Consider the following 22,089-nt stretch of genomic DNA (forward strand, 5'->3'; position numbering starts at 1 on the left):
ACTTCAGTTCATCGTTGTACCAACTTCTTGTTCTTGACCAAATCCCTTCGACTCAATGTCCCTCCCCCCTTTCCTAAGTTTTTCCATCCGCAGAAGTTAATAAAAGTATTTAGTGCAGTGCAATGAACACTTCAGTCTTAAGTGCCATCAGTGATGAAAGGAAACATACACAGCTCCTTGATTATTATAACCAACTGTTAAAGCAGTGTTCAGGCACTGGTTACATCATTGTCTGGTGCTGGAGGGTCAAGTGTGGTGGTCCCAGGGGTGATCACAGTATTTGAGGCTTCAGGGGTGTCTCGTTGGCTTCCTTGTTTGGAGTAGTTGTCAATCTGATGCAGGCTGCTGTGAGCAGACACTGGCTGGTCAGTTGGCGGTACAGCACTGCGTAAACTCTGCTCGTCTGTAGCATGAGGAGTCACTGAATCAGTCCTGTGAATAGTGGAAAAAAGTTAAAATCTTGAGATTACTATAAAACATTTTCCTTTGATTGATGGGTGACACTTTATAATTACTACACCTTAATTGATAAGCCCAATAAAGCATGGACAAGAAAGAAGAAAGTAAATTCACAACCCTCACACTCACCCCACTACCCATAAACCAAAACAAGGCTCAAACATTAACCACTGTCCTTCGACCCAGCAAACATGGGAACATAGTGCAGTGGAAACATACAGCTGATGGTGTGGTTACTGTACCTGTCATCTTGCATGCGTCTCTGGCTGCCATGGTAACTGGCTTTGCTGTGGACACTGCTGCCTCTGCTCCTGGTGGATGAGGGGTGTCCGTGGTGTGTCCTTTGTGGTTTGTCCAGGTCATCAATAACAGCCAAGTTTGTAGAGGATGCATGAGTGGATGTCCCCTAAAGACAACAAAATATTATGAATTATAAAGATTTAAATGAATTATTATTCATGTTGGAATGTGTATGACAGGTTTTCATGTTTTTCTAATTATTACTGCATTTCATGGGATATAACTTGTGATTTATCAGAGTTTTGGCTAAGACAGGGTTAGTGCTGTGTTCTAAAAGGAAATGCCTTTTAGAACATGCCTGGTATGTCACAATTTACACACAAGGAACATGATTTTCTAAGTGTTTTACTATTCATTTAACACACTAGGTTAAGGTATTGTCATACATTTTTTATTGGTCAGATCATAACTATTGTGTAAATGTTACACAATGGATTCTAGACAATAGTTATGGAATCATCTCTAAACATGTGGTGCACATGTCCAACCAGAAAGTACAATTATAAATTATTTAAAAAGAGAAAACATTTTTAAGATTCTTAATAAAGTATTAAATACAATTATGATTGCAATGTTTTAGCGAAATGAGTAGCCTAACCTGTCTAGGGTGACTAGATGTCACTATTTACAGTTCCAGTTTTGAGCACTGTGTCTAGTGCTGTTCCAGCAGAATTATCCAAAGCCAGTATTTTGTCCCAGTTGTATGCAAGAAATGTCCTAATTGTCCCTATTTTTGACCAATCTGATACCCACCAACAGCAAAGACGGAGATATATATATTGTCATTTGTTTAACTAGAATACAGAAAATTGTATTTTGACTGTAAGGTAGGTCCTTCACAAGTTGAGTTGATTGGTATTTATGCCAACCATCCCAACCCAGGTTTGTAGCAGTTTTTAATTTTGAAATATATATATAACATAGTCCTCCTGTGCTACCTGTGTGGATGTTCCTCTTGACTTGCGGACAACAGGTGTATTTGGTTCACGCAATAAAGACTGGGTGAAGTCCGGCTGCTCTTGAAGAACCTGACGAGACTCATTTACACCACTGCTACAAAGAACACAATCATCACACATGTTAACAACTCATAAGCACATTAGACACTCAAGGATTTGATGTGAGTTCTTACTCTTTGCGTCTGCGTCCTTGTAGAAAATTGGCCCATTCATAACAGGTCTTCTTACTTCCAACCCAGAAAACTGAGGGAATGCCAACCACCAGCATCATCAGATATTTAACAAGGAACAAAACCATAGATGGATGACTGGTCTGTTCCACCTGGAGACAATATAAACAGATGTATGACTAGAAGAAATAGTTAATACAATTATTTACACAGTTGCTGCTTCCAACAAAATTGTGGTTAATGTTATTTGTTGTAAATTGAGTAAACATTTGAAAAGAAATAAGACGTTTATGCTAATGTAGTGTGGCCCATTCACCACCAGAGGGAGCAGGCGTTTGTGCAAAATGCCTTTATTGAAAAAGCAAGATGTTTATTATATCATACAATAGCATTTCTGCTCCATTGTTCACTGTTAATTACAAGGAATTGCAAAAATTGAACTACTAGGCCTATTATTTGCCAAAATACTGCAGGGCTAAATTACAGTAAAAATGCGTTTATGCTGATTCACCAACGTCAAACTTTCTCTGATTTTTTGCTCAGCATCTCTTTTCCCAGCCTAGGTTAGAAATATGTAAATTACCTCCAAAAATGTCACATATCTGTCCAAGTATTTAATTAAAATGCATGAAGTTGCTGCTCTTAACAAGCGCATCCCTCAGGGGCAAAGATCATATAACATGGCGCAATAATGAAATTCCAAAGCTACCACTGGACTTAGGGGGTCTGTCTTTACGAAGGTCTACACACGCACACCAGTAACACAAGTGGCTGCACCTGCCCCAGTCCTGTCCAAGACTACTGTCACTCACACCTCTGACAGCACTCTGATCTCATTATCAGGAAAAACACAAACAAATACTGCCTCAGTCTCTAGGTTCATCAGTGAAACCAATGGGGTGCTTTCATCACTCCTAAAAATGTGATACCAACAGCAAAACACAGAAATGAGCAGCAACAGCGCACTAAAAGCTCTGATAATTGCCATGGTATCTACTTGATGATTGTTAAAGCTAATGCATTACAAAAAGTCTTAAAGGTGCATTATGTAACATTTTTGGTGGAGGGTATGCCACTCGCATGTTTCCATGTAGATGTTATTTCACTTTACCCGAGTCTGCATTTATTGGATTACAGGTGTTTTTATTGCTCAAAAGTAAGAAGATTTGCCTATTCACAGATCTGATCTGTAATTTGGCCTTGTGTTGTTATCCGCTTGTCTCCATGGAGACACGTTTAATGCTACACTGTAGAACATTCCAAGCAAAGTAATAACATCTCCATAGAGACAAGATGGTGGCGGATCCTCTACTAGAAAAGTTACATAGCGTCCCTTTAAAGTGCTTCCATTTTAACTGGGAGAGCTGTGTATGCTTGTGTGTGTCTGGACCGAGCAGGTTTATTTTAGTTAATAATTTAGAGATGGGCTGTATAGAATAGCACACCCCCTCTACTCTTCATAATAACTCCCACAAAAGGCTCATAGACGCCAAGCAGCAGTGCATGACCGAGCAAGTCCAAAGCAGAGAGTGAGGAGGCTCTGAGAACAGGAAAAGCCAGACACACAAGGGTAAATAGTACTGCTGAGGTACTGTATTTTATCTTTCTACAGGAAGATTAACTGAGGTAATGATGTGCAACGCCATCTGTTTCATTATTCAAGACTTTGTCCGAATGTAATGTATGAGATTTTAAAGCTACAGGGTTATGTTGTTTGTTAGCCCATCAGCCCTGTTCTGGTTACAGTTTGGCAAAGATATACATGAATTATACATTTTTATATTGTGTCTGCACTTTTGCCAAATGAAGGCCTACTGTTAAAATTCCAATATCTGGATAAGAAATATATATAAAGTCAACAATATTCAACAAAAGTAAAAGGACTTTTTGAAGTTTAAATTCACATTTATACTACATTTGCTATGTATGACAAGTAGAGGGGTTACTTATCCAAAAAAACAAAGTGTTTGTTAGAGAGTAATGTATTAAAATAGGACCCTATGACCCTAAATGGCTTTAAAAAGACAAATATGCTTTTGGAGGATGCCTGAGGCATAAGGTAGTGATGAATGGTAGATATTTGTCAGCGTGTGTCCAGCAGAAATGACAGAACCCATCTGTTTCTAGACATAAAATAGCCTTGAACAGCTATCCCATGGGTCTTCTCTCCTCTTCAATTATTCATTGTTGAAATATGAAATTTGCAGAGTGTTCATAAAAGCAGTTAAATTTAAATGAGAATGCTGATATTTGTGCCTAGAGCCAAAACATGATTACATTATTGGTGTGAATACCTTATATGGGCAGGGGATGTGGTAGAATCTGCAGTTCTCCTCCATCCAGGTTGTTTCCCAAAGGATTCGATAGGTGTGCTCATAAAAATAGCAGCATATCACAGTGACTAAGGGTACCAGGTAGAGCACAGAAAAGATGCCCATGCGGATCATAAATTTGACCAATTTGGTTTGGTTCTCCTTCTCCAGAGGGATCTCCATCCGGACGCGGTTTAGAGCCACAATGCCCACTAAGAGCAGGGCCACACCCACCTGAACAGAGAGAATAGGATTTAGCAAGAGAAATGTGAAATGAGAAATCAGTTATAAGAAGAGATTGTAAGCTCAAAGACTACTAAAATACTTCTGGGCAAATCCGGTACATGTAGTTTTATCCCCTCACATACATATCTATCTATCTTTCATGTACCCACTCACTCCTTTATCCCACTGTACTCACCGCCACATTGAAGCAGAGCGGTGCCAGAACAAACCACCTCAGGGTGTCTATGTCATACAGTCCTATGAAACACACTCCACTGATCCCATCTCCCTCAATTTTGTTGAGGGCCAACAGGGTGACGGTCAGGGCCCCTGGGAGGCCCCAGGCCACCGCATGAAAGAGGAGCGCTTTCTTCTCTATGGCCTCGCTGCCCCATTTAGGAACAGCAGCCAGGAACCAAGTGATTGTCAGTATGACCCACCACACAGAGCCCGCCATGGTGAAGAAATACAGCACCATGAAGAACAGTGTGCACACCTGAGGAAGAGACGATAGTATCCAATATTTTCAAACTTTATGGGTTAGGCTCTATGAACTCATTAAAGCCCCAGGTTACCTTGTTGTGTGAGCCCTGGGTGATGGTTGCAGCTTTGAAGTGGCCAGGGCTGGCTGCATTACATGCCACCCGCTCCTCCAAAAGAAAACCAAGGAAGAAAACCAGGGATACCATGACATAACACACAGCATAGAAGATGATTGGTCGCTCTGGATATCTAAACCTATAGATAAACAGAACACACTGCCTTTAATTTTTAGACAATATTTCTAATGTAATATATTCTAAAATGATCATAAGGGGGCTCAAACCTTGTAACATCAATGAGAAATGTCAAAAAAGTGAAGAGAGTTGCAGACAGGCAGAGGATGGATATGACCCCGATGAAGTAGCGCATAAATGTCAGCTCTTTCAGGTTGAAATACATTGAAGGACAAGGGGGAGAACAGTCTTTCCTGCCCATGAAGGAGTAGCCCAGCTCAGGGTCGATCTTCAGCTCTCTGGGGCACCAGAAGCCATAGTCCCTCTGCACTGTCAAAGACGACTGGTCTGTGGGCTCAGGGCTGCTCTGCAAGTCCTCTGGGCGGGGGTAAGACTCATCACAATCTGGAAACCTGAACACAACAGAAAGACAGAAAAACTTTGTACTCAAAAAGTCTGCTATGCACTAGAGATAAATGATTAGAGAGTACAATTTTCTGACAAATATAGATGTAAACATAGGAGCAGGACACAAAATACCAGCCAAACTAGAAATAAATTCAATAGTTTTTATACTTGACCTTGGCAGGGCATAACATTACCAAAATAGTTGCAGTTATGAGATTTTTCATTATGTTTAGAATGCTTTTGAATGACCATTTCACCTCAGCTTCTGCTGACTAAAGGGTATGCCAAACACACCTGCTACAATCCATGTCTTCTGGCCAGGTCAGTCCGAATATCTCCATGAGTTTGCTGCACTCATCTTTGGCGCGCTGGCAGATGCCTTGACAGGGCAGAGACACTCTGCCATACTCTGTGCACACCGGAGCATACAGGGCACACAGGAACATCCTCAGCTCAGAGCTGCACACCAGGTTTACTAAAGGATGGAACGGCTACAAGAGAGGAACAAAAACAATTATACACCCAAAAAAACAATGACAAGAATACAATAAGGTGATTCACAATTTTGTTGTCCTAAGTAAGACTCTGAGTAAATGACAGCTAAATATAACTAATAACAGTGAAATGTGAACTTTCAGAAGTAGATGATCTTAAAAGCAATAGAAAAATACACTGTTTATGAATTGTGATTATATAGAAATTGTAATCTAGCTCCAAGATTTTTTTTTTGCTGTATTGCTCACCCTAACTTTCTATAATACAAACAATTTGCACATGGTTCTTGAACAAAATTGTTTTTAAGTCTATGAAGTTTGCACTAATGCAAAAACAAGCTATGAAAACAAGTGGACTGAACTACTGAGTGTCTCATATTAAACCTGAAATAGGCATCAAAGAGGATGAAGATGGAATGTGTTCACTGCTGAAAGATACATATATCTGTGTAGAAGCTCATGAAATATGTATAGCTCTAATCATATCACCAAACAGGCTTTTGAAGTGGGGTGCTGCACAGACAGGCTGCAGTCACAGCCATGTGCTAACACACTGAGCAAACAGACAGCGGGCTAATATACATTCAGCTCCCACAGGAGCAGAGAAAGGTTAAAGAGTCAGAGGCATCAGCAGGCAGAAGATGATCACGTTTCTATCAAGCACAAATGTCCATTCTTCTTCAGTTCTGACCATGTAACATAGAGCAGTTAAATAAGAGAAGTCCAAATACTTGTATTTTGGGGTTTCAATGTTTTGAACAATGATGATTATGAAAGTAAAAGCCCAGTAATTTTCAAGGTCACGCTTTATTGTGTTAATGGTATGGTCTTGGGACTTGGACAAACATCAATAATATGCACTGGCAACACTGAATGACTGCAAAGACAGTGCAAATGTTCAGGTGTGTGAGGTAATTAAAATGTGAAAATATTTAGTGAAACCCAAAATGGTCAAAAAATCTTTCACCAGAAATAGAGTAATCACAGCAGAACTGTCGGATAATGTTATAAAACAAAACACTCATAGCATCACTGTTCAATGATCACATGTAAAAAGAGGGCACTTGGAGTGATTACTCACTACAATGGCTATCTCTTTAGAAAACTCTGAATACATCTGTACAGAGGTGCATGCCTCAGTGCTTTTATGTGTGTTTTATGTCCATATTTTGAGTACAGTCGAGTATGTTTTGATCGTTCTCAATTGCGGTGCTCCAGATCCACACATTGGCGATGCTACACCAGTAAATGGGTGCACTGGTGCGTGCGAGCTGTGACATAGTTTTCAGCAGTGCATCCATACACACGTACAGTGAGCCCAAGCCTACACACAGGACCAAGCCACTTACTGTACTTCAATCATTTACATCTGGGTGATTTCTCTTGTATGTTTGCACGCAAACTTTAATCTGTCACAGACACGGAAAGGCACAAAGCCACATGTGATATGATTGGCTGGAAGAAATAGTGCACATAAAGCCACCAAAATATTCATGAGAAGTAATAATATTTAACCAGAGTGATTCATAGTATTTAAAAAGGGACTAGGGGGATTTAACTAAAATTTTAAATGTAAGATATTAAAAAGCAGTTGAATTCAAAATGAATGCCATGCTACACAAAGATTCAGTGAGTGGAATATTTAACAAAATGTATTTATAATACATGTATATATATAAAATACCAATCAATAATGAAAAAGCTGAATGTACACCTGTATTTTGTTACTGTTCACACAATTTCAGTATACTTTTAATGAATGAATAAATTAAGCAATCTAACAATCAGTGATGTAAAGTGATACAATTACATAGTCAGATCTGGCTGAAGTAAAAATGGTCTAACTGCACTTATTTGTAAATCTTTCATGCTGTCAGCAATAAAACCTACTGTTGAATTCCACTGTCTTCTAATCCATAAGATAAAGTTAAAGTTCTAAGATAAAGTGCTGCTTGCTGGTATCTCAGCGGTAGTGGCCCTGACTGCGGCCTGGGGCTCCACTTAGCTGAGGAGCAGTGGTAGTTTTACATGAGAGTGTCCGGTGCCGCCAGGATGGAGCCTTTCTTCTTGTTTCTCCTTACAGTGTGTGACGTCTTTGTGTTTGAGCCCTTTTAGGTTGTTCTTTTTGGATACATGTGGTTATGTTGTTGCACATTTCACTTATGGCTTTTTGAAACATGTGTTTGAGCAGCTGTGTATTGGTGGTGTACAATTATTCTGTCAATCAATGGCAATTGCCCTCAACAACCATCACAAAGCGAATATTATTATAATGTGGCTTAGCTCAACCTCCTGCAGAGAGAGGAGGAGCATAGCAGTCACGCAATTTGCAGCTTTTTTGTTCAAAATTCAGAAAAGAATAAAAGAAATACAAGCTGCCTTTACTATGAGATTTTCTGTTAGCTACCATTGTCAATAATTATTCCACACCCTTCTTCAATAAATACAAGAAAAAGGTCATTTTATTGAATTCAGTAGATTAACACTGGAGTACTGAGGTCAGAGTCAGATATTCTGGTTATAAACATGTTGAAAATGTTCTGTATAGAGTTTAAAAAAATGTCTTCCTATCTACTAAAATAACAAATAACCTACAGAAATTTTCCCTACCCATGATTTGTGGGGAACATTTTAGATTGTTGTGTTAGCATATTTCATTCATCAATGTCAATGTCTGATACTAATTACTATTCAGTGAAAAATTACTTCAACCAGACATTATGCTCTAAAATGTTATAATGTATGTTATTTAGGACAACTAATTGCAGGCTTTGTAAGAGAAGAGAGATGCAGAGTAGTTTTTTTTTTGACAAGGGGTAAAATGGAATAGGCCCCCCTGAAAAGTCCACCTCTTGTTCAATAGAGGGATTAAGTTTCTTTCTCCCCACTCCCTCTGTAGAAACCCATGGGGAAGGAGAGAAAAAAAAAATCAACAAAGAAGCTGAAGGAGAAACGTATCTTCATGTTCCATATATGTTTTGAAGAATGTGTTTAGCAGATTAAATCATTTATGTCAAGACGATCGAGATATAGGAAATCCACTTGACCACATGTATACTTTAATTTGAGCATGGCAATGGCAAAATGCATACGCTGATGTAGAGAGCTATTAATGATTTTTATAAAAGTATTTGTGGTATTTTTTCTTACCAATGCAGTTTTACCAAAAAAAAACCTGTCACTTTGCATTTGCGCTGTGCTAACAAATGTTAATTTTTAGAGATTATTATCAATGTAATTTAATCACTATAGCAACGATGCTTGAAATGGTGTGGTGAATAGTGGTGAACATTATTTACTCCCTTTCTGTATTTCTATTTGCCATAGTTGTTCTGTCACTAGTATTTTGAATGTGTGCAGCACGTTTGGCGCTGAAAATCCAGTTAGCCAACTTTGCAGAAACTCATACATGCATGGAGTGAAGTCTGAGGACAGAATGAAAGGGAAGCAGGGAGAGGACTGCAATGGAGTGGAGAAAAGAGCTCTTTCCCGGTGGATTAGAGAGTCAAATGGATTGGAAGAAGTGTTTAAGAGTGAGAACCTGAAAACATCCAGAAAATGTCACCAGCTTTGTGCTCTGATCTGATCGAGGTGGCAGAATGTTGGGACTGTGCCCTCAAACCAACAATTAAAAGCACTCGAGAATAAATCTTGCAGTGTGTTCTTTGCAGTTTCTGAGCAAATGTTTATTTGCCTTGAATACTTCCTTATTTTAAGAATTCACACACCAATATCAATTATCCAACAGTATCCCTTATCAGTATTCAAATGGAAAAATTATAATAACAAATTAATGTAGAACTTTTCCAAACGGTCAAAGCTGCTTTACAATTTTGTGCATTATTCATTCACTCTCCACTTGGTAGTGGAAAACTACTACTGGAGCCACAGCTGCCCTGGGGTAGACTGACGGAAGGCAGTCCACAAGGCTGCCTCGGGCCTCCAACCAACAATTACACATGCACAGAGTCATACTAGACAAAGGTGTCTTGTCTAGGACCACAAAACTAAACACTAAATATGATACATGTTAGTAATAGAACTGAGATACAATTATAAAAAAATAAAATACATAAATTATATATACACACACAAAACTAGTATTAGTATATTTTTTATTATTGTATCTCAGTTGTATTACTAACATTATGAATGTTCTGGTGAGTATAGAGTTAAAAAAGGTCATCTGCAGGATACCGCCAGCCAGATCCACAGCCAATCACTATGAAAGTATAAACCCTGCAGCAATAAATATGTAAATGATCATTTCTCCTCTACCTGGTGATTTTCTGACAGCAGAAATGTGGGAATTTGTAGCTAAACCTGCCTTAAGCTGTCATGCCTGTGTCCCCTATAGGCTTGGTTCTGTTCTTCGCTCAGTGTCAAGGCTGTCTGCGACTGCTCTGAGCTGGAGAGTTTGGACACAACACAGACACAGACACTCAGCACAAATCATGTCAGACCAGCTTTACCTGCGTCAGCAAACTGTCTGAGATATTTCCATCTGCACTGCTATTAAGGTTGTAAAAAATAATTATAATAATACATTTTTTAAAAAGACACCATTATTAAAAGACATTTGACAGTTTGACCTTTTCTGAAGGGTTTCAATCTATCAAAATCTATCAAATCTCATGCATTGAAATGTGCATTGTTGTTAGGGAAACATAAAAAAAAAAACATGTCACTGTCACATGTCACATATCTTTCAAAATAAGATAACAAAAGATAAAATATAGTTGCAAAATCTATATATTTTACAAATTCACAAAACCACACTGTGGTACTGTGTAAAATCTGCCTGGATTTTAGATTAATCCTCAACAGAAGAGGAAAGAGTGCAAAGCTCCCACAATATCTCAATTACAACACACCTCCATATGATTCTTGCCCCCCCACAAGCACCAGCTCCCTGCTTATTTCATATACTTTCAGTACACAGTTATTGCTTTTGCTGGTCATCTGTGGATTCCCTGTCTAGAATGCAGCCTCCATATTGAGACTGTACACTCCATAATGCAGCATAAATACATTTCTAGATATAATTCACACTGCAGGCGCTTCCACTGGGACACATGCACAGTAGCTCTGGCTGTGTGCCTGCCTCTGCTCTCCACAGCTCGGGGGACAGACAGGCGTTGGTCATGAATAGCCAACTGAGCAGACCGTGATGCTCTCGTCGCTAATCTCTGAATAGACAGTGAAGAAAGGGGCACCCTTCTCTCACACTCTCTTGCTTTCATTCACTCCTGCGTTTATCCGAGACCAGCCATCCTTCAGTCACAAGCTGCAGACAAAGCCATTAATAGCATTCCCCTTCACGTTCACATCCCCTCCTCCTCTCCTCCCATCTTTTTTTTTTTTCCATTTTTTGTTATTTTCTTGGCATGCATTTACTCTGAGCAATTACACTGACATGTGTCCCACCTCTCTACATTAGCATTCATAGGCTTTTTTGCCTTTATTCTACCTGTCATTTCATATCTGAAGAGATGGTTTTGCAACATTATTACAGTACAATATGAGTCCAACTACTGGTCCCAAGACGTGATCACAAAATTCTATATAAAATTAAAATATGCCAATATTAATTCAGCATACTAGAAGTACGAGTGCCAGAAAGGAAAAGATCCAGTTAAATATAATTACTAGTTTGCATCACACAACAAGTGTATGGCAAACTGCATATCATTTTATGGGCCATGTTTTTGCCTGTAATTTGTCTCTTTAAAATTCAAACAACATTTATGATTCTGTTAAGTCTGAAATGTCATTATGTCACTGTACAGACACTACTTAACACCCTTTTTTCTTTTATAGGAACTGTTGACTATTGAATCATGTCTACTGAAGCCATATTTAATTGCAGGTTGTATTTTGCCAAGAGTCTGTTTCCCAGCACTGTCACTTTGATTACTCATTGATGAGGGGAAATTGTTAGAGTTCAATGAGGGGTTATCATCTAGCTTTGAACTTCCTTTCTGTTTTTTTTGTTTTGTTTGTTTTTTAACTGTAGCAACCAAAACTTTTTATGCATCAATGAATCAACATTATGAACAATTTAAGCTGCTAATTTTGTCTTTTCCTGGTTTGTTAGGTAACTTTTTGGTGTGGGTAGGCCTGTCACGATAACAAAATTTTAAGCACTTTATATTGCTACAGAGATATACTGCGATAAATGATAATACTACTGTATGCCTCTAATAATAACAGCAATGCAAGAAATTCCATTAAACCATGTTCACTTTAAACCGTTTCAAAGCCAGAGCTGCAACAAATAAATAACAGAATGTACTATTATTTGTGATTTATTTATCAACATTCTACAGCTCAGATCTCACTGTATTACTTCAAAAATACCCCAAAATCTCACCACTTTTACAAAGAATTTATACACACAATAAATATTGAGCCCCAAAATATATTGTTCCAGCTTTCATTATTTGAAAGCTATTAAACAATAAGTTAATATAGTATTTATCATGACATGCCTAGGTGTGGGTCTGATCACTTGTAGATTAAACAAACACAAGTAAATAAATAAAATATGATATGCATTGGCTGTGCAATTCAGTGGATAGAGATTTTACCATTTAAATGTTTACACTGAAATCTGCTCACCATGCATCTTATCTATTGTGAAGTGGGGTCAGTAACTGTGTTTTTAACATCAAACCAACAAATTATCACTATAATGAAAGTGTATTAGAAAGGGTGTATTAGATTAGTTGATGTTGCGAAATGTAAACCCACTTTATTTCATTATTTTAATAGACAACAGTTTTAAGAAAATAAAATTTAGTCGAATCTTCACTTCATCAAAGACTTTGGAAGTAACTGATATTTCCTTAGTCTGTCTTAATAACATGGCTGTGTCTTTGCCATCTTTGCTCTGTTTTATTCCTGATCATGCACTCACCCTCACCCGCTGCTCTCCCGTTCACATATATCTCACCTCCCTCCCGCTCCATTCCTCGTCCTTCCTGGAGGCCTATTTAACTGCCATGGCAACAGGTGATGTGGAGGCACTCACACAACAACAGCTCAGGGAGGAGAACACACAAACCCTGCCACACACCCACATTATAGACTGCTCTAAAAGGAGGAAACCATCCAAAAAGTATGCCCAACAAGCTTAAATAACGAGCGACAGAGAAAGTGTGAAAACGAGAAGAAAGGACTTGGAGGAGCGAAGCGAAAGGGTCAGCCTGGACAATACAGAGATGGTAACGGCAAAACAATGAAGCCCAATGTGAGGGCACCCACGCATTTCCTCACCTCAGCCAGGCAATCTGCATGTCCATCTGTTGTCTTTACATTTCTTGATTTTTCATTTAGCACATACAAAAATATATATGCCAAAAACATGTTTAATCAGCGTTCCTGAATGATTTGAAATACGATTTGAGTGGCTTACAATGCCAAGCTTTATTTGCTTCATATTACAATTTTTCTCACACAATTCATTTAAATAATTAGACCTCATTAGACCTCTCAATCCATTTCAGGGTCTATAAATTGCTGCTCAAGCATTTATGATAATCCTGCAGCCTATCTTCATATTCATGTAAATCCTTTAAGAGCACTAAGATTACAATTCCATGCCATACTGGCTTGTCAAAACCTGATCTTAACAGATCTCAGAAGCAAAGCAAGGCTGGGCTCGGTCAGTACTTGGAGATCGAAGGGAATATCAGTTGCCACAGTCGGGCACCAGTGGCAAAAACTGTGTACTTAGGCAAGACACTTCACCAACACTGCCTAGTATGTGAATGAGTGAATGAATAAAACGCCCTTGAGTGTCCATAAAAACACTATAAATCTGATGCATTATTATTATCACTAAATATCACGTAGTACCAAAAATATACCGGTACTTTATATATTCTATATGCGAAGTTATGCTGTTAGGCATTTTTTGGTTCACATTTACCTATATTTAATTTAACGAGCAAAAAAACTTAACAATATTTTGTCATTATTCTCCGTGCACTCATTTCGAATGGGGCCACAATAAGTGCATTTATATGAAAATGTATGAATATTTATAGAAATATTGCATACAAAGATACTTTTATCAAGCATAAACCCATCAACGTGCGTAAGTCAGACTCTGTGTATTGACACTGTGAACACTGCACATGATCAGAATGTGTGAGAATGTGCACATGTCATACATTCCACTTCACAGCTGTTCTGGGAGTGAGGGCACTGCCGTATATTGGATTAATATGAGCTAGTATGCATTTAGTGTTGACAATAAAAGCCCCTGTTGGACCTGACATGATAAAGTTATCCTTGCCTTGCTTCTGTACAGGGGTGTTTGCGTGAGAAGGGATCATTGATACAGAGTTAGTGAGAGAGAGATTGGATTTAGCACTGAGGGTTAAACATTACTCACACCACACACAGTTCCCAGGCCGGGTCATGGGTTCAGATTAGGACTTTAAGACCTGGATAACCCATATTTATGTTATATCAGCATCGTGCAGCACAAGTAAACATAAGCAGAACATGCATGTGGTGATATAGTGGAGATATGCAAGTTTCTGTTGAATTTCAGGTTGGTAAATGGGAACAGAAGCTATAGTTTTTAATTGTGTTATTTAAGATGAACAACTACAACCACATAATTAGTATGCAAGCTGCATGGTTAATTAATATGTATGTAATTGCTGTCTACTTTATCCTGGTTCAAAAACAATGTTAAAAATATTACTTACAAGCAATAGCAAACCACTTGAATCAATATAGATGGGCTCTCTGTGACATATACATTGAAGTCTAGTCCTTTCCCTAAACACAAATTAACTCCAAGAGACAAGAGTCTATTGCTATACATGTTCAACCCCTGAACTTTGACCCAAGCTGCTCTTTTAGGTTTTTGCTAATGGCGCAACCACATATTTTGCATAGTGATCAAGAATAAAAGTGCAAATTCTGGACATTATAAGCATTCAAATGCAATATATTTAGTGAGCTAAAGTCGGTAAAAATGCATAGTCCATGATATTTGAGCAAATTTGCTATTTCTTTGCCTAAGGTCATCATTGGTAATCATCATGAAACATAAATTAAAGCCCTGAAACTACTAACTTGGTTAAACTTGCATTACTGGGATGTCTTCTGTGGTATGCTACTTTTATTGACCTTCAGGAGAATATCTTATAATTCAGATATTGGTTGGTCGATACATATAGGCCGATAACTGGAGTTTTTAGCTCACTAGCTGCCTAAAATATGTGACGAGAACACTACACACTCTCTTATCCAGTTTGTAGTAAAACAGGGTGGTAGATGTGTCTGTGCTCAATAAAAATTATATATGCTGGGAAACAATATCATAATCAGAACTACACATCGGCCAAAAATATTGGCAGACCTTACGGGCCATTGGATTCTAAACAAGCAGTATCATCCATCGACTATGAAAAAACCCATATTGCTCGATCTATATTGTGACTGGCATTGGCAGTGGCATAGGCATTGGCATAAGAAGTATGAGTTACATGTCTTAGAAGCATGCGCTCGGGCAAAGTGTGAAATTCACTACAACACACTTAGTTAACACAAACTCTTAAAACTTGCCAGCAACTCCCGTACAGTATTTCACACATACAGATCTTGTGAAGAAGTATAAATAATGCACCACCATGTAGAAGCATTTTGGTGTTGGCAGTTTTAATGTGGGCCACAAATCACTATTTAAGCAATGAACAATCGCTTTCAAATCACCCATTCGGCATTGTGGAGCTGAATAAGCTGTACTGGGAGCTTTGCTGATCGGAATGCATTGCCAAAACCAGCATCAGGCAGTAGCTTTGTTCCACGCATAAATAAATGATTGCTTCATTTGGACTGACTGCCTCAATAGCCCCTGACAGAATGAGCAGGATAATCAACAGGAACTTTAAAACTCTATGAGGACCAGTCTGTCTATGAGTGAAAAGAGTTTGCAGCCTCTTCAGATGCTCTCAATACATGCACATGGACATACACACCAAGCATAACACACCTCAGTGAGTAGCCACGTATTCACCCACACACAATGAGACCCCATACTTCAACAGCACAAGCCCCAGCTCTTTAAATTTGGCACACACACATTGTTTTTAAGGGGGGACCCTGGTAACCTCCTCATGGCCTTTTACGAATAGTGCAGTTAATTTGAAGGACAGGACCCCATGCTAAGTGTAACACAAACACCACAGACGGCGGCGTCCAAAGGCTGGTGACATTTATATTCTGCCTTCACATACACGCATGGTTCTTTTTGAAGGTATAGAATGAACATGCAGCCAAGATTGCTCCAAAATATGTGTGGTTTCATTCTTCATTACAGATAAATGCATTCTTTGTGTCAGAAGATGGAACCCAACATGGTGCATTGTTTTTATTCAATAACTGGGGTTTTCCCAATCTACCATGCCACTTGTTTACCACTGCTGAAGTTTTGTGTTGGAATAAAAACATTTCAGCTCATATAAGCTAAGCATTGTCCAATATGCCGATAACATTATTATCTGATACATGACTTTCTGTTTTCCCCAGTTATACCTCAGATAATCCTCAATCATCACCAGCGATATATATTGTGCATCCATGTATAAATCATTCTAGTTTATCTCCCATGATAATAAAGAAAATGCACCCTTCACAGTTTTTCATAGCGCACCTTTTTGTGAATTCTTGTTCAAATAATAATTCTGCTCAGCGCTCATAACATAACATAGCATAGCACAATAAGTTAACATATAGACAGTCTGTGTCTTTGTTGTGACATGATCCTGCTGATGTCACACATAATCCCTGTCTGTCTAATATGCACAGACCTCAAGTAATGTCACGACCCTCAGTGCTTCCTCTGGGACTTCTCACACACTGCACAGATGGACAGTGCAGGCCACACAAGCACATTTAAGTCCTTAACCCAACCATACAAACACCATACACATGTCATAAACACTCATTTGCTACATTAATCTATTCTTACTATTGTACTGTTCAAGAAAATGCAGGAAAACATAGATTCAATTTGGCTTGTTTTTTTATTGAATTCACAACACAAAATACTCAGAAATTTGTGGTTTGTCATTATATTAGAAGGTCTTATTTTAGTCCAGTGAAATGCTATTGCTCCTGTGCATGTGTTAAAACTGAGTTTTGATTTTAAAACATAAATTTCAAATCTCAATCAAGTGCTCAGTACTTTTCCCAAATTTAATTCATCCAACCCTATTGTGTGCCAAAGTTTTACCTTAACCTAGTCCCTCTTGTTGTGTCATAATATGTGATCTTAATGAAGTATTGGGGGAGGTTGGGGAGGCTGTTAGTGTGTGGGACTGAATGACTTCATTGTGGTGCTGAGAGAAGGAGATTAGCAGCTAGTTAGCAGCACTAGTGAGAGTGGACAGCTGCTCTGTTCAATCACCTGTCAATCACTCGGTCAGTCAAAGGAAGTACTAATGCACAGTTAGCTCAAAGATCCTCCCCTTAATTACGCACAGAAGCACCGTAGTGGACCATCAGGCTGTCAGTCAAAAACAGAACAAAGTAGCACGCTTGTTATGGAGCTCACCAGCGACAACCTGCTCGGGTTCCGGAAGTTAGTTTTCCATTAAATTTTCCCATAGATTTTTCAAAATACTCAAATACTATATATATATATATATATATATATATATATATATATATATATATATATATATATATAGACTTCAAAGGTTAATCAGCTATATGGTAACAACAATCCATAATATGCTTGTTTTAAGTCCAAAAAGCACATCTAAAAACACTGAAATATTTGAATTAAATTAATGAGAAATTTACTTCCTGGACCGGGGGCAGTCATAGTTGAGTTTCATTGTGTACCAACATGCCAAGAACTGATGAGGCTTCACAGTGGCAGAGATAAGGTAGAGGATGTACACACTGACAAGCAGGTCATGTTTTATGGGTTCATAGGTTTTGCTGACTACATTATTTCAATCATTAGAAAGCATTAGCAGCAGGACTACTCTAGACAAAAGAGGGATGGGTGCTGACTGAACCTTTCCGTTAAGATAGTGATGTTAGATAAGTACAAAATGGAGAGACAGCCTCCAAGTAGCTGTACAAATAATTTAACAGAAAAATCAATAACCTTGTATCTAGATCTTTATCTAGACTGTGCACACACTTCTTGAACACAAAATAGCTGCCAAGATGTAAACAATTTCTCGTGATATACATTATCAAATCTCCTTGCCAAGTCATAGGAACCAGCGAGGCTCATGTTGCTACTCCGCGTCGCCTGAAAGCTACCTCCTTATGACTGCTGCAGGGTCTGTGGGTGTCAGTTACAGACTTCTGCTTTAGCTGGGTTAAATCAAGTTCAACAACAGATGCTTCTTACAATCCTTTGCACAGCGTGTTTTGACATGATGCCTGGGAATTGGCTTGATTTGTGCATCGTCCTTAATGTGCCGATTGAATCTTATCACACTGCAATCATAGCTATTAAGAACACATCAGGCATAACCAAGATGTCTATATACCTGTCATTCAAAACAAACGTACTTTTTAACTTTATAAAAACATAAAAGCAGTGTGATAGTAGGTTTTCTTTATTATAGGCTGTCAAAAAAGAAAAAAATTATGACTATATACCAATTCATAATTCAGTGCTAGGTTGAAACTAGATAATGAAATGAAATAAAATATATATATATTTTATTATTTATTTATTTATTTTTACAATTTCTAAACAGCACTTGCAATAGTTTAGCATTATAAAATAAAATAAGCTATTATCCTCTTTTATAAAGTATATATATATATATATATATATATATATATATATATATATATATATATATATATACATACATACATATAGCAAACACTGCAAGAATAAAGCTATTGGAGAAGTATTTTAAATGGGCTGGCCTGTAATATTTGATGAACTGCTTGGATTTACACATCTTTAAGGCTTAGACTGACTTCTCTAAAAAAAAGCAAAATTATGCAGTGAGAATTGCTTCTGTGGCATCAGTGCCAGGAGTCAGAGGAAGCTGGTCTCTAGTGTGAAAGGCTATAGAGAATCTCCGAGCAGATGCACAATAACCTTGAAGAAACGGGGATCTAACTGTGAAGCACACCCCGGGCCAACTTTTCATAGGTATACGGCCATAATAGAGTGTATTGTAGTAACATATGAAACAAATACAATTTTGTAACTTAAGAATTTTATTGCTTGATTTGATGTTCTTGAAAATCATTATTCAAGAAGCCATGAAATTCATTGGTCTTGTCTAACGTCATCCAGATTTCAACAGGCGTAATTTAATATGGCTTCTCTGAACAGCTGGAGGTAGTGATAATTTATCTGACTGTATTTGCAATGTTCCAATGATTTTTACTTCAAAAGCCCTGTAAGCAAAAACATCTTTACAAATCAGTCAGTGTGTACATAAGGAAATATGTAATTGAAATAAGTCCATGTCAAGAGAAGGGGCTATGAAAACATTTTCGCAGTCTTTTTTGTTTTATATTGATCCTCAGATCCCAGATACACTAAGCCACTGGTTCTAATAACTACTTACGCTGACAAGGTAATTACAATCGTGCCATTGAGCAACAGCTCATCTCTCTCTCTCTCTCCGGAGTGTAACAAAGGAGTATGAAAGAAATGCAATATGATCTGCCCCAATGCTGTGTAACAACAGTGTTTTTGTTTAAAATTCAACACCTCTTGCACTAAAACCTGTTACTTCTTCAGTATTAATTACTTAAGTATAGCACTTGTGCTTCCTGGAGGCAGTGGTCAGACAAATTGCCTGTCTGTCTGCTGACATGAAAGGCTGGGAGTAGCTGCCTATGCATCCATCTGCGCCTACATGGAAGAGTAACAAGAGAAGGAAGATGGAGCGTAACATAAGGAAGGTCCAAGTATCGCCTTTCCTCAAATGTTTCACTGTTCTTGTTAACCCTTTGATATTTTAGGTCTCTAAAGTGTAGTGCACCAAGTAAAACAACAAACACAGCCTTGTATTACAACCACTAGATGCTGCTACATTTTCAAAGAGTGTTTATCTGTGGGTGAAAGCTAAAAATACTGGATTTGCCAAAACTTTTAATACACTGTATTTTTTATCTTATTTTCAAGCACTTTGCTATAATGAAGTTTAAATATCTTTATTACAATATTAAAACAAAGCTTAATATGATGCCCTGAAGTGCCATTGTCCGTAGCAGATGCCCGATTCACCGCAATGCGAAACTGGTGACTGCTGCCTTGTTATTTTCATTTCACTTTTAAGTGTACTTTTTAAGGAAGACCTATGCTCATATGGTGTAAATCATATTGAGAGGTATCAGGAACAGTTTTTTGTGTAAAATATAGGCTAATGATGCATAAATCTGATGTGGCCTACTGGTATTTTTATTAGGAAAAATTAGGGTATGTAGACTGATATGAAGACAATGTTTTTTCTGTGAAAGTGTACACAAAGACATACCTCCATGGCGAGTGCTGCGGTCTGCTGGTCATAGTGATTCAACAGATTGGGCATGAAGGTGGTGTTGTAAGGCAGGTCCTGACACATTCTTAGTCTGATGGGCTCACAGGTGAATTCGCTGTGGCTCTCGATGTACTCCATATGAATAGACAGAGATGGGGACACCACAGAGCAGAGCAGTAGGACGAGATGGGTGACAAAAGGGACAGGGCATCGCGTCTGTCTGCAGAATAGGGATGCAGCCTTAAACCTCATTTCCTCCACTCTATGCATCGCAGTTCTAGCTTTGGACAAGCTCATGATGACTTTATTATCACCCGAGGAGCCACATCCAACAGCTTAAATAATAGATGAGCAAACATGGGAATAGGAGGAGCTCACTGCACTAGGAAAGCAGAAATAAAAATAAATCCACATGAAGATTTTAAATAGTCAAGATATGTCCCATTAATAGTCGTCATCCTCTGCAGTTGCTTATTTGTTGAAAATCCACTGGGAGTTGTGGATGATGCTCCTTCTCATGATTTTGTTCTGTAGAAGATTTGCTGAACAGACCCTGAAAAAGTCAAACAATTGGTAAATATTTATTACAGATAATAAAGGATATATGGTATAATTAAGTCAGCTGCGTTCTGTCCTAGAGAGGGGTCACGCACAGTTTACGTAGCAGACATCCAAAAACGTGTTCTAAGCAAGCCTAGACAAACACTGCAGGGTTGAAGGCACTAACATGAACATTACACCTGCAGACACAGACACTCCCCCGCGCTCTCGTGTTTGTGTGAGGTTGACAGGGCAACAGTAACGCTGTCCTGCGATGTTTCTCACTTCGAGATACGATATCTTCAAGGATTTTTATAGTCTACATAAAGTTAATACACCCAACTACACCCAACCACACCCCCGAGGCAGCAGAAGTAATGGCATCATAAAACAACGCAAATGACAATATGTTAAAATGTCAACAACACGTGCCTAAAGTGGCTAATCACGATTATAAGCGCTCATTGGATGTCTATGGGTCATGCGTAACGCATCGGACAGGTAACAGACCTGACGTACCTTTCTAGCTTCACTGAAAAACCTGAAGCACGCTTTAAATGTCTTCTCCAATGAGCCACAAGCTGCGCATGAAAAGCCACACACAGTGGCATTCCAGTCAGCCTGTGAGAGTGCATCAATCTTGGTCGATGGATGAGATGTCGTCTTGTGCAGAGCAGCGCGCTGTTACCGACGTAGGACTTCTTCTTCACTCGACCCTCGTACCTCACTGCAGCTCGCGAACATCATTTTACTAATGCACGTATTACAGAGCCTTTCCCACAGATGGAGGACATCCGCTTGTCGAGTTGTCCACGGCACACCGGCCGCATGTGCTGCAGTGTGTCGCTGTTCAATGTTTGCAGCTGGTTCCCTGCAGCGTGCTGCCGACATCACGGGAGCGCGCACTGTGAATGCGCACAACAGTTACCCAATTGGCCCCTGGACGCTTTGAGAATTAGTGCATAAAATTTTATTTTTCTTTTTTAACAGAATTAATGAGGTAGG

General features: G+C 38.6%; 1 protein-coding gene across 1 annotated transcript; it reads right to left on the reverse strand.

Annotated features, from left to right (window-relative positions):
* Positions 1–7: 7 nt before the first annotated feature.
* Positions 8–21,827, reverse strand: LOC110172992 (frizzled-3-like). Its single transcript, XM_020938967.2, has 11 exons — positions 21,604–21,827; positions 20,542–21,097; positions 5,844–6,040; positions 5,252–5,554; positions 5,001–5,163; positions 4,622–4,921; positions 4,183–4,434; positions 1,892–2,040; positions 1,698–1,812; positions 702–865; positions 8–432 (listed from the first exon to the last, which is right to left on the reverse strand). The coding sequence occupies exons 2-11, from the start codon at positions 20,839–20,841 to the stop codon at positions 210–212; spliced, it is 2,166 nt and encodes a 721-aa protein (XP_020794626.2). The 5' UTR covers positions 20,842–21,097; positions 21,604–21,827; the 3' UTR covers positions 8–209.
* Positions 21,828–22,089: the final 262 nt, after the last annotated feature.

This window comes from Boleophthalmus pectinirostris, unplaced genomic scaffold, assembly GCF_026225935.1.
Source record: "Boleophthalmus pectinirostris isolate CB_2022bp ecotype Guang Dong unplaced genomic scaffold, ASM2622593v1 HiC_scaffold_19, whole genome shotgun sequence".
In the NCBI taxonomy this organism is placed as follows: Eukaryota; Metazoa; Chordata; class Actinopteri; order Gobiiformes; family Gobiidae; genus Boleophthalmus; species Boleophthalmus pectinirostris.

Bases quoted from the DNA above. Each gene is read 5' to 3' on its own strand.
- LOC110172992 (XM_020938967.2), bottom strand. From the start codon at position 20,841: ATGAGCTTGTCCAAAGCTAGAACTGCGATGCATAGAGTGGAGGAAATG. The intron at 6,041-20,541 runs GTATGTCTTTGT...CCTCTCTTGTAG, and splicing joins CCGCAGCACTCGCCATGGAG to CCGTTCCATCCTTTAGTAAA. The intron at 4,922-5,000 runs GTAACCTGGGGC...TCTCTTCCTCAG, and splicing joins CCCAGGGCTCACACAACAAG to GTGTGCACACTGTTCTTCAT.